This window comes from Rhinoraja longicauda, chromosome 1 (assembly GCF_053455715.1).
Source record: "Rhinoraja longicauda isolate Sanriku21f chromosome 1, sRhiLon1.1, whole genome shotgun sequence".
In the NCBI taxonomy this organism is placed as follows: Eukaryota; Metazoa; Chordata; class Chondrichthyes; order Rajiformes; family Arhynchobatidae; genus Rhinoraja; species Rhinoraja longicauda.
This window is the reverse complement of record NC_135953.1, coordinates 95787518-95801275: the sequence shown is the minus strand read 5'-3', so window position 1 is coordinate 95801275 and position 13758 is coordinate 95787518. Positions and strand designations below refer to the sequence as shown.

At 41.9% G+C, this 13758-nt stretch overlaps 1 protein-coding gene across 35 annotated transcripts in view; it reads left to right on the top strand.

The window, feature by feature from the left end:
- Positions 1-10570, top strand: part of LOC144595313 (ankyrin-2-like) — a 447988-nt gene extending 437418 nt beyond the window's left edge. For 34 of the 35 annotated variants that reach the window (XM_078402778.1, XM_078402935.1, XM_078402881.1 and 31 more), the window contains one exon: positions 7959-8103. In XM_078402778.1, the coding sequence (XP_078258904.1) occupies positions 7959-7973 (15 nt within the window). In that variant the 3' untranslated portion in view covers positions 7974-8103. Of the gene's footprint in view, positions 1-909; positions 1002-7958 lie in introns of all 35 variants that reach the window. The other variant, XM_078402942.1, reaches the window with a different exon arrangement.
- The last annotated feature ends 3188 nt before the right edge of the window (positions 10571-13758 follow it).

Below are 13758 nucleotides of genomic sequence, written 5' to 3'. Positions count from 1 at the left end.
CTGGAGGGCACAGTTTTAAAGTGATAGAATGTTTTAAAACATTTTTAGTCTGAATGTGCTGCCAGGGTTGGTGGTTGGGGCACATACGTTAGCGGCATTTAAGAGGGTTTTGGATAAGCGTATGGATATGCAAGGAGTGGAGGGATATGGATTATGTGCAGGTAAATAAGAGATGGTTTTGGCATCATGTTCTGCACAAACATTGGGCCGAAGGTCCTGCTCTTGTGCTGTACTGTTCTATGTACTTATTGTCCAGGGCCAAAGCAATAAAGGGTTCATGTTTTATCTCTCACATGAAGCGTTTATAATAATGGCATATTAAAAGTACCATAAAGAAGCTTAATGTAGGTTTGTTTTAAATCCTTTAATTCAGGCTTTATCCACAATTATTTCACAAGATCTGCAACCTCCTCGGCTAGATGTTTGCTAATCTGCAAATGTAATAAAATATAATTGCTTGAAAACTCAATAAAGCTGCAAAACAAATTTATTTCGACTGAAACATGAATCCCAATTTTACACCTTGGAAAAATAAGTTTCTTTCTGAGGGAACCATGAAAATAACACCATTACGTTAACAGCAATGGTGCAGAGTCCAGGAAACAATCTGGATCACTTTGACACAACATTAAGTTTTCACTGGAGATGTGAGAGACTTCCAATGCTGGAACTTGGTGCAAAACACAAACCACTGGAAATATTCAGTGGGTTAGGCAGCATTTATGGAGACAAACGAATGGTCAAGATCCGGCAACAGGACTTGATTCACTGAGTTCTTCCATCAGCTTATTTATAGAGTAATTTTTCATTTCTGAAGGTTGCATTCATTTTTTGGTTTGTTTTTTCAGTTTATTCATTTTAGTGCAGTAATATTGTTTTATGTATCTGTGCTGTTTTCGTTTTGCCCAGGCTCTTAGTTTCGCAGGGAACCAAGGAAAGGTTCACATTCCAAATGTAGTGCAGAGAGAGATTGTAAAAGAGGATGGATCTGTAATTAAAAGGTTTGATTTGCCCTCCACTGCTCTTTTCCTTTCGGCATTTGTATTACTAACCAGTTAATATGTAGTCTGGATTTTCTACTTCTTACCGTGCGTGACCAGGTAATATTTGGTGGGTAGTCTGTGCTGTTGTTTAACACAATGTGTACAGTGTGTGCCAATCATTCATTTGTGTAATTGTACAGAAGTTGCATGGAGCTGTCTGAATCTTGCCTATGTGTTTCACAAACCTATTTTGTTGTTTTGAATGGAGACTTCAACATGACTCAACTAAAAAAAATCATTGTCAAATAATAATTGCAGTGTTATAGTGTATTGTCAATTGCCCTGGAAACTTTATGTGACAAGTACTGCAAGGAATGCGCATGCTAATCCTCTGCACTTTTACATCTTTATTGTCTTAAATGAATGAAAAAATTGCTTTTGCTGTTTACACTGATAATAGTCTGCAACTATTCTCCTGGAGCCATTATCTCGCCATGGTTTACAATTAACTGAGCACATATAAATTCAAAAGTGCATAAGTCACAGGAGCAGAATTAGGCTATTTGGTCGATCAAGTCTACTCCGCCATTCAATCACGGCTGATCTATCTTTCCCTCTCAACCCTATTCTCCTGCCTTCTCCCCTTAACCTTTGACACCCTTACTAATCAAGAACCTGTTAATCTCCGCAATCACCCGTTAATCTGTGGCAATGAATTTCACAGATTCACCACCCTTTGGCTAAAGAAATTCCTCCTCATCTCCATTGTAAAGGGACAATTCTCCCAATAGTGGAAACATCCTCTCCACATCCACTCTATCTAGGCCTTATCTCTGGGATCATTCTCTTAAACCTCCTCTGAAGCCGTTCCAATGGTTGCACCTCCCTCCTTAGATATGGGGCCTAAACCTGCTCACAATACTCCAAATGTGGTCTGACCAGCGCCCAATAAAGCCTCAGCATTACATCCCTTCTTTCATACTCTAGTCCTCTCAAAATGAATCCTAACATTGCATTTGCCTTCCTTACTACCGATTCATCCTGCAAATGAACCATTTTGGAATCCTACACCAGCACTTCCAAGTCCCTTTGCAATTATAATTTCTGAATCCTTCCCCCATTTAGAAAATAGTCTACACCTTTATTCCTGCTACCAAAGTGCACCATCTATCACATCCTTTCCCAAACTTCCAATCTGTCCAAGTCCTTCTGTAGACTCTCCATCCTCTACACTACCTGCCCCTCCATCCACTCCACTATCAATCATGGGTGATCTATCTTTCCCTCTCAACCCCATTCATATCATCTGCACACTTCAAGATTCAAGAGATTCAAGATAGCTTTATTTGTCATCCAAAAAAACGATGAAATTCAGTCACTCACAGTCCAACAATAAAAGCATTAAAATAGGCAGATTACACAATGAAGCATTAAAATAGGCAAATTACACAACCCCTAAAACACACACAAAAAAAGAAACATCCATCACAGTGAGTCTCCTCCAGTCCTCTCCTCACTGTGATGGAAGGCCACAATGTCTTTTCCCTTCCCCTGCCGTCTTCTCCCGCGGTCAGGTTGTTGTGGTTGCAGGCCACGCCGGACGGTCCGCAGTGGGCCGACCCAAGCCCCGCGATCCGGGGCGGGCGAACACGCTGCCGCTGTTGCTGCACGTCGGGGCGGTCGCAAAACCATCAATTCTATCATCCAAATAATTAATGTACAATGTGAAAATTAGCAGACCCAACACCAACCCCCATGGGACACCTCTAGTCACCGGCAGCCAACCAGAAAAAAAGCCCGCTTTATTTATATTCTTTGCCTTCTGCCATTCAACCAATCTTTCATCTATGCGAGTATCTTCCCTCTAATACAATGGGCTCTCGTCTTGTTTCGTAGCCTCATGCGCGGCATCTTATCAAAGGTCTTCTGAAGATCCTTAAACAACATCAACTGACTGTCTATACTACCTCAAAGTTCCACCTCATCCTTAATAATAACTAGACCAAGTGGACCTGTTGGGCCCAAGCCTCTCCTGCATTGGTGCAGCACCCTCTCTTCCCCCCCTCCCTCTTTCCTCCCCCCTCCACTCTCCCTCCCCCTCAACACCCCTTATCCACCATCTTCCGTCCCCGTTCCCTCCTAGGAAATAGATTTAAACTTTAAAATGTGAATAACTTTTAAAATATAACACCAATTTCAATGAAACTTCTTCCATTAGCACCAAAGGGACGATGGTGAGTAAGGTGGGCCTAAAATTGGCGTGCTATCGTGTACCATTTTGGCTGTAGTTCAGGAACAAACAAACAAACAAACAAACGAGAGTTTTAGTATACAGATGGACTCTAAAATCTTACCAACCCCTGAAGTCAGGCTAGCTGACCTAAAGTTTGCCCTCTTTTGCCTCACTACGTGAACAGTGGAGTGACATTTGCAATTTTCCAATTCTATGGTACAACTCCTGACTCTAGTGATTCTTGAAATATCATTACTAATGCTTCCACAATCTCTAAAGCTACCACTTTTGAATACCTCTAATTATTTTACACCAAATCCTTCTCAAGCAATGGCATATTCTCCACTATGTTATGAAATTCTTTTAATGTCTAATTTTCTTTCAATCATCTTGTTTTAAATGTTGATATGAACAGTCTTTTGTTTTGAAATAACCTGCCAGTGAAAGATGTTCTCCAAACTCTGCCACTTCTGTTTGTTTTTTGTTTTGTTCATTCATATCACTGTTTAATCTCTTCCATGGCAGGCAGTGTAGTTTAATTGTATCTCAGATCATAGCAAACATTAAACATTCCTTTGCACTTTCCAGGTATCATCCTTGTGAGTCATTGGGGGCATTTCAAAATCCAAATCTATACTTCTGAAAGCTAAACATAATATTCCAACAGACGTGTCATCAGCTGCCTGGACCTTAGTTTTAAATTACTGCCTCTACCTAACTCCCTCTTCGCAAAGACACTACAATACCCTTTGAGATCCAAGGTTCCATAGCCTTGCCATCTTTTCCTTTCATTCTTATGGAAATATACTGTCCCTGAACTCTTGCTAACTCTCTGTTAAAAGACTCCCATCTGTCAGATGTTGTTTAAACTGAAAACGTTTACCCTCAGTCTACTTGCACCAGGTCATCTCTTATGCTATCAATATGAGTCTACCCCCAATTTGAGGACCAACCTTGCTGCTTTCCATAACTACCATGAAACCTACATAAATGTGGTCACTATTTCCAAAGTGTTCCCCAACAGACACATCCACCATCTGCCCAGTTTCATTTCCTAACATGAGGTCAAGTACAGCCTCTTCTCAGGTCTCCAGTCTCAAAAGGTTCATGGACGCACTTTAAAAATCTTCCCCCCTTTATGCCTTGCATTGAATTAGACCCAATTAATACTAGTAAAGTTATAATCTCCCACTATTGTAATCCTATTGCATTTGAACTTTTCTGCGATTTGCCTTTATATCTGTTTCTCTAATTCCTGTGAATTATTAGGAGGCCTTTAGTATAACCCCCCATTAAAGTGATCATCCCTCTATTTATCCCTAAACACTACCCATGTGGCCTCGTTGGACAGTGCTCCCAGAATATCTTCCTTCCATGGAGACACAAGAAACTGCAGATGCTGGAATCTTGAGCAAAGTGCTGGATGAACTCAGTGGGCCATGCAGCATATGTGGTGGGAAAGTAGGGAGTCATCTGTCCATTGTCTCCACAGATGCTGCCTGGCCTGCTGAGTTCCTCCAGCACTTCACATCAATGCATCCCTCCCAGAACTCATTACCTTCCATATCCTCTCTTCATACTGCTGTGTTGCTCACCCGATTCAAGGCCCTTTGCCACACCTGAAACTTTGATGGCCTGGAACATTGAGCTGTAACTCCTATCCTTCACTCAACCATGGTTAAATGATTGCAATAATATCTTTACATGCTCTAAACTCATCTGACCTACCCATGAGGCTCTTTGTATTAAAGTAAATGCAGTTGAACCTATCAACCACTCACACCACCTTCGCAAGCTCCCTTGTTGCAGGGTCTCAACCCAAAATGCCAACCATTCATAGATGCTACCTGACCTGGTGGGTTCCTCCATCAGTTGGTTTCGTGCTCCCAATTATGCATCTGCAGTATCCTGTGTATTTCCTGCAAGAATATTGGTCCCTTCCAATTTAGATGTAACCCTTGAAAATACAGAGGTGCAGCTACAGAAAAGCATGTGCTGCCAAAATGTGACTTATTTAGTTATTCGTTTAGCATTATACAAAAGGACTATTTCTCACAGGCCTGCTGCCTCTGTAGTAGAGCAAGACTTGAGTTGTCTGTTCCACATGAGAGAGATGGTAAAGCATTGCTTGCAGTTCATTTTTGCTTCTTCAGTCAGATGTAATTTCCAATCTTTCGCCCTCATTTTCTTTTTGAGTACTCTAGCATTGGCTTAAAATGTTTAACATTGTTCAATGAACTATAGACAATAGACAATAGACAATAGGTGCAGGAGTAGGCCATTCAGCCCTTCGAGCCAGCACCGCCATTCAATGCGATCATGGCTGATCACTCTCAATCAGTACCCCGTTCCTGCCTTCTCCCCATACCCCCTCACTCCGCTATCCTTAAGAGCTCTATCCAGCTCTCTCTTGACAGCATCCAACGAACTGGCCTCCACTGCCTTCTGAGGCAGAGAATTCCACACCTTCACCACTCTCTGACTGAAAAAGTTCTTCCTCATCTCCGTTCTAAATGGCCTACCCCTTATTCTTAAACTGTGGCCCCTTGTTCTGGACTCCCCCAACATTGGGAACATGTTTCCTGCCTCTAATGTGTCCAATCCCCTAATTATCTTATATGTTTCAATAAGATCCCCCCTCATCCTTCTAAATTCCAGTGTATACAAGCCCAATCGCTCCAGCCTTTCAACATACGACAGTCCCGCCATTCCGGGAATTAACCTAGTGAACCTACGCTGCACGCCCTCCATAGCAAGAATATCCTTCCTCAAATTTGGAGACCAAAACTGCACACAGTACTCCAGGTGCGGTCTCACCAGGGCCCGGTACAACTGTAGAAGGACCTCTTTGCTCTTATACTCAACTCCTCTTGTTACGAAGGCCAACATTCCATTGGCTTTCTTCACTGCCTGCTGTACCTGCATGCTTCCTTTCATTGACTGATGCACTAGGACACCCAGACCTCGTTGAACTCCCCCTCCTCCTAACTTGACACCATTCAGATAATAATCTGCCTTTCTATTCTTACTTCCAAAGTGAATAACCTCACACTTATCTACATTAAACTGCATCTGCCATGTATCCGCCCACTCACACAACCTGTCCAAGTCACCCTGCAGCCTTATTGCATCTTCCTCACAATTCACACTACCCCCCAGCTTAGTATCATCTGCAAATTTGCTAATGGTACTTTTAATCCCTTCGTCTAAGTCATTAATGTATATCGTAAATAGCTGGGGTCCCAGCACCGAACCTTGCGGTACCCCACTGGTCACTGCCTCCCATTCCGAAAGGGACCCATTTATCCCCACTCTTTGCTTTCTGTCTGTCAACCAATTTTCTATCCATGTCAGTACCCTACCCCCAATACCATGTGCCCTAATTTTGCCCACTAATCTCCTGTGTGGGACCTTGTCGAAGGCTTTCTGAAAGTCGAGGTACACCACATCCACTGACTCTCCCTTGTCAATTTTCCTAGTTACATCCTCAAAAAATTCCAGTAGATTTGTCAAGCATGATTTCCCCTTCGTAAATCCATGCTGACTCGGAATGATCCCGTTACTGCTATCCAAATGCTCAGCAATTTCGTCTTTTATAATTGACTCCAGCATCTTCCCCACCACTGATGTCAGACTAACTGGTCTATAATTACCCGTTTTCTCTCTCCCTCCTTTCTTAAAAAGTGGGGTAACATTTGCTATCCTCCAATCCACCGGAACTGATCCTGAATCTATAGAACATTGAAAAATGATCTCCAATGCTTCCACTATTTCTAGAGCCACCTCCTTAAGTACCCTGGGATGCAGACCATCAGGCCCTGGGGATTTATCAGCCTTCAGTCCCATCAGTCTACCCAAAACCATTTCCTGCCTAATGTGGATTTCCTTCAGTTCCTCCATCACCCTAGGTTCTCCGACCCCTAGAACATTTGGGAGATTGTGTGTATCTTCCTCAGTGAAGACAGATCCAAAGTAACGGTTTAACTCGTCTGCCATTTCTTTGTTCCCCATAATAAATTCCCCTGTTTCTGTCTTCAAGGGACCCACATTTGCCTTGACTATTTTTTTCCTCTTCACGTACCTAAAAAAACTTTTGCTATCCTCCTTTATATTATTGGCTAGTTTACCCTCGTACCTCATCTTTTCTCCCCGTATTGCCTTTTTAGTTAACTTTTGTTGCTCTTTAAAAGAGTCCCAATCCTCTGTCTTCCCACTCTTCTTTGCCATGTTATACTTCCTCTCCTTAATTTTTATGCTGTCCCTGACTTCCCTTGTCAGCCACAGGTGTCTCTTACTCCCCTTAGAGTCTTTCCGCCTCTTTGGAATAAATTGATCCTGCAACCTCTGTATTATTCCCAGGAATACCTGCCATTGCTGTTCTACCGTCTTCCCTGCTAGGGCCTCCTTCCAGTCAATTTTGGCCAGCTCCTGCCTCATGCCTCCGTAATCCCCTTTGCTATACTGTAATACCGACACTTCCGATTTTCCCTTCTGCCTTTCCATTTGCAGAGTAAAATGGAATCTAGTAAAAACTAATCTAGTAGTACAACTGGAGTGATGGTGTCAGTTTCTGCTATGAGGGTTGATGGTCTTTAAGACTCAACTAAATGGCTTTGAGAAATCTCTCATCCTTTCTATTACTCTAAAACTCAACTTTGGTTTTTGTGGTCCTTCAAATTCTCTTCTCCTAAACTGTTTCCTCTCTTTTTCTCTGTTTGTTTGTTCTTGGTCCATTTCCCTAGGGTGACCATGAGTAAAGCCAGCACACAGAAGAGGACTGTGGTGGAGGATCAGGAAGGGAAACATATTTATGAAGAACAGCTGGAGGATGTGCCTGAAGCACTTCAGAGAGATGACCTGAAATTCGACCTACAGCAACTTCTCGGTCGCTTTTGCAGTGAGGACTGGAAACAGGAAAAAAACTAAATAGCTCAAATTGCGCATTACCTGTTATGTTACAATAGACAATAGGTGCAGGAGTAGGCCATTCGGCCCTTCGAACCAGCACCGCCATTCACTGTGATCATGGCTGATCATCCACAATCACTACCCCGTTCCTGCCTTCTTCCCATATCCCTTGACTCTGCTACCTTCAAGCGCTCTATCTAACTCTCTCTTGAAAGCATCCAGAGAATCAGTCTCCACTGCCTTCTGAGGCAGAGAATTCCGCAGATTCACAACTCTCTGGGTGAAAATGTTTTTCCTCATCTCCATTCTAAATGGCCTACCCCTTATTCTTAAATTGTGCTCCTGGTTCTGGACTCCCCCAACATTGAGAACATATTTCCTGCCAATCCAATCCCTTAATAATCTTATATGTTTCAATAAGATTCCCTCTCATCCTTCTAAATTCCAATATATACAAGCCCAGTCGCTCCATTCTTTCAACATATGACAGTCCCGCCATCCCGGGAATTAACCTTGTGAACCTACGCTGCACTCCCTCAATAGCAAGAATGTCCTTCCTCAAATTTGGAGACCAAATCTGCACACAATATTCCAGATGTGGTCTCACCAGGGCCCTGGACAACTGCAGAAGGACCTCTTTGCTCCTATACTCAACTCCTCTTGTTATGAAGGCCAACATGCCATTAGCTTTCTTCAATGCCTGCTGTACCTGTATGCTTACTTTCAGTGACTGATGTACAAGGACACCCAGATCTCGTTGTACTTCCCCTTTTCCTAACTTGACGCCATTCAGATAATAATCTGCCTTCCTGTTCTTGCCACCGTTTGCACAGTTTGCTCACATGAAGAAATTGGAAATTGTTATTTCCATTTAAAATCACTGGCAGAGCTGTGTGGAAAGCATAGATCTGAATTAGCCTTTTATCGTAAGTAAATTTGTGACCAAAGATGGCATCCAAATCTCGGATGACTAATACTGTTTGAACATTAGATCTTCCTGATATGCCAGTTTTAGGAACATGCTAAAGTTGCTTCCTGCAAATTCTGGCAACAATGTCAAAATCCAGAAAAGACTTCAGCCACAGGCCTCTCCCATTTTCTGTCGCAGAAGGACTTTCTAAAATAAATGTGTAAATAGCAGAACTGTTTTGGCTTGTGAAACCAAGACACCGCCTACCTTGACCATAACATTGCCACCAAACACAAGGTCCTTTTCTTCATTGCCGAATTGACTAAGTGTCGCCATCGTAACGGAATGTGAGTGTTCAGGCCTAGTGGGCAGCACGTAAACATTTTACCGTCCCTCAAAGCTTCTCAAAACATAATAAATATGCTAGCACCTGCACTTATCGCATCAGACATTTCTCCATTAATTGCATAGGTATGAATTAAGCAATGTGCGTGGCAAGCTCCATTTGATGTGCATTCATGCCGCCATACATGTTTCCAGAAATTTGCAACTTTCTTCACTGCTTTCACCAACACACATAGTCTTGTATCTGTGATCTAGTACTTTCTACTGGCACCTGCACTAGATAACTGGAACTGAGATTAACCTAACAAGAAAAGTGAACAGAACCCTTTGGTTATTTCAGCACTATGTAACAAGACTGGCTTCCTTTTGTACATGCATGTAGTATTTATAGCTGTTGTAATCATCTATACGGTTGTTTAAACATCTTTGCATTCGGAAAATGTTTCAGCTTGTTGTCTCAACATAAAGCAACAAACAAAAAAAGGAACCGAATATGATAAATATGTGGTATTTTTAACTGTTCCAGTCTACCCTTCAATGTATTCATAAGATTTTATTTTAGGTTTTTTTAAGTTATTATAGTACAGAAAGTTGCTAATATGAGGACAATATTCATTGAGTACTCAAAAAGTTAAATAAATCAGTCTATTATTTACTCCTTCAATCGGTGCAGGCAGAATATCCATTTTCTGTTATGTCAGTGTCAAGGCCTGTACTGAGTGATGATAATAACCAACAGAGAGAGTGTGTAATTGTTCTGGCTATGCCATGTGGTGTTACTTGCAACGCAGATGATGTCTCTGTAATTACATTTTTATTTCTATCTTTTTATTTGCTGTGTAATCAAAGAACTTCAGAACAGTGAGAAGTGAATTTTAAGTTGACGAATCAGCATCTTGTTCCCATGGTGATAACAAATATTGTATATGATAGCTATGAGGGCATGTATTAGGATAAAGGTAAATGGAAGAAAACTTAAAACACTAACAAATACATAGCAACTGCAATGTGTAAAATGGCTGATTTAATTAAAATAAAATGTACAAGTGTTACATGTAAGATATCTTTTTATTCTTCTCCTGTATCCACCATAAGTGTGTGCCTACTTTGCCAACTGTGGTGTGTGGAAGTGATTCTAATGCTTTGGTGGATGCCAGAACATTTAGTGTAGGAAAATAACTTTATATATATATATATATACCTTTAACATTTGTTTGTCAGGTTTGTACATGTACTATTCTACATTAAAAACTACAGTGACTCATGACATGCAGTTACCACTGTCTGCATGGTACTAGAACTTCCTTACTTACATCTTTAGTAAAATAGGGTCACCTAATATGACAATCTCTTAATTGAATAAGCTTGTAAGGCAGCACAAATAGCTCAACAGAAACATTTACTTCTCATCTACCTGATGATCTTGCTACAGGGGTTTAAGAAACAGGTTGTTTTTGATTTACATAGTGCAGGACTCGTGCTGCCAACATACTGCTCGTGTACTGTTGTCAACCATGCAGATTTGTTTTGGCAGCACTGACTCATTCTCCATTCCTGCGTTTCATCTCCTGCCTTCACTTGGCACCAGTTGTAGTGCAACTGAGACAAGGAATTTTATGCAATGTCCTCTAGTCTTGGACATTTCCACCCTGGATAAAAAATTTCTAACTGGTTACTCTATGACTCTCATAATATTATTTACTTTTATCAAGTCTCCCCTCAACCTCTGACATTCCAGAGAAAACAATCCAAGTTTATCCAACTTTTCCTTTTAGCTGAAACTCTCTAATCCGGGCAGCATTCTGGTAAACCTCCACTGCATCCTCTCAAAGGCCTCCACATTCTTACTGTAATGGGGCGACCAGAACCGCATGCCAGAAATGCAGCCTAACCAAAGTCTTCTAGAGCTACACCATATCCTGATTCTTATACTCAAGCTCCTGGCAATGAAGGGAAGCATACCTAACTTGTGCTACCACCTTCAGTGAACTACAAACGGACCCCAAGATCCCTCTGCACATCAATGCTGTTAAGGGTCTTGACGTTAACTGTATACTTTCCCCTTACATTCAACTTCCCAAAGTGCAACACCTCACCTTTGATCAGATTATACTCCATCTGCCATTTCTCTGCCCATTTGTGCAGCAAATTATATCCCTTTGTATCTTCTGACATCCGCACTGTCTGCAACTCCTCCAATTTTGGTGTCAGCAAAGTTACCAATCCATCTGCATTTACATCCAGGTCATTTACATATGTCACAAACAACAGAGGTCCCAGCACACATCCCTGCAGAATTTTCCTGGTCACAGACCTCCAACCATAAGGTCATAAGAGATAGGAGCAGAATTAGGCCATTCGGCCCATCAAGTCTACTCTGCCATTCAATTATGGCTAATCTATCTCTCCCTCCTAACCCCATTCTCCTGCTCCTCCCCATATCCCTTGATACTTGTACTAATCAAGAATCTATCTATCTCTGCCCAAACAATATCTCCTTTCCATCGCAATCCAAGTGAAAGAGTTTAAGAGGTATTTAGGCAAATAGAGATGAACGGACATGGCAGAGGAACGAGGGCATGGGATAAGTTTAGATAGAAACATAGAAACATAGAAAATAGGTGCAAGAGTAGGCCATTCGGCCTTTCGAGCCTGCTCCGCCATTCAATATGATCATGGCTGATCATCCAGCTCAGTATCCTGTACCTGCCTTCTCTCCATACCCCCTGATCCCTTTAGCCACAAGGGCCACATCTAACTCCCTCTTAAATATAGCCAATGAACTGGCCTCAACTACCTTCTGTGGCAGAGAATTCCACAGACTCACCACTCTCTATGTGAAGAAATGTTTTCTCATCTCATTCCTAAAAGACTTCCCCCTTATCCTTAATCTGTGACCCCTGGTTCTGGACTCCCCCAACATCGGGAACAATCTTCCCGTATCTAGCCTCCAACCCCTTAAGAATTTTATATGTTTCTATAAGATCCCCCCTCAGTCTTCTAAATTCCAGCGAGTACAAGCCTAGTCTATCCAGTCTTTCTTCATATGAAAGTCCCGCCATCCCAGGGATCAATCTGGTGAACCTTCTCTGTACTCCCTCCAAGGCAAGAACGTCTTTCCTCAGATTAGGAGACCAAAACTGCACACAATACTCCAGGTGCGGTCTCACCAATGCCCTGTACAACTGCAGTAGAACCTCCCTGCTCCTAAACTCAAATCCTCTTGCTATGAATGCCAACATACCATTCGCTTTCTTCACTGCCTACTGCACCTGCACGCTTGCCTTCAATGACTGGTGCACCATGACACCCAGGTCACGTTGCATCTCCCCTTCTCCTAATCGGTCACCATTCAGGTAATACTCTTCTTTCCTGTTCTTGCCGCCAAAGTGGATAACCTCACATTTATCCCACTTGGCCTTGTGGTTGACCCAGCCATGGGCTATGTATTTCTATACTGGTTCCTAATTTTAATCCATACATTTTCCCAGCCACCCGTAACCTCAAAATGATAATCTGCAGTTTGTGCTCCTCTTTCCAGTTACCCAACTGACACCTAATGCAGTTGAAAGTGATAAGGGTATTTTTGTTTATTTAGCAGAAGTATCCATAGAAATGAAATGCAAGTTTGTTTAATTAAAAGTTTTATTTGGGGTACTAAAAAATATAAAATCAGTGTTTAAATACATGAATATGACTTCCGGTGGCGCTATGCTCTGATAAAGCCAAGCGTCAACCAGCTCCGAAGAAAATCCGATCTTAAAGGGGAAAGAACGGGACGTGTAAACTGAAATTTGCCGATAACTTTCAACGAAGGTTGAGTGAAGTCATCAGACCGTGACTCCTACCGTTTATATGTCGATAAGTCGCACTCCCCCGTTAAAAACTGCTGCAAAACAAGCTGGCAAGGCCAGGCTGCCGGAAGAGGAATCAGGTCAGATGGAAGCATCAGCCTCAGCCTCAATTCCAGTGCTGACCCAAGAAGAAATTCCCAAACAGTCCCGAAAGCCACAGCTTAAAAAAATTGGATTGGAGGAATTTTGAACCGTAGTTGGTGAGGAGCTTTCAAGTATGAAGGATGATTTTCAGGAAATGAAAGATGAATTAATATCGTTGAAAGGATTGAAGGGAGAAATATCAACTATCATCAGTGAGAAGTTATCATCAATGAAGAAAGAAATATCTGATAGTATGAACGAACATATGGTGGAAGTAAACTCTAAACTACAAAAGCTGGATTCCGACTTTACCAGTAAGTTGGAGCATATTACTACTACGGTACATCAACATGACGAGGCTATACGCGAGTTGGAAGTTCTAGCTGAGACAAGCGCTGAAACAACAAAAAGAGTATTAATGGAGACTCAACGCCTATCTGA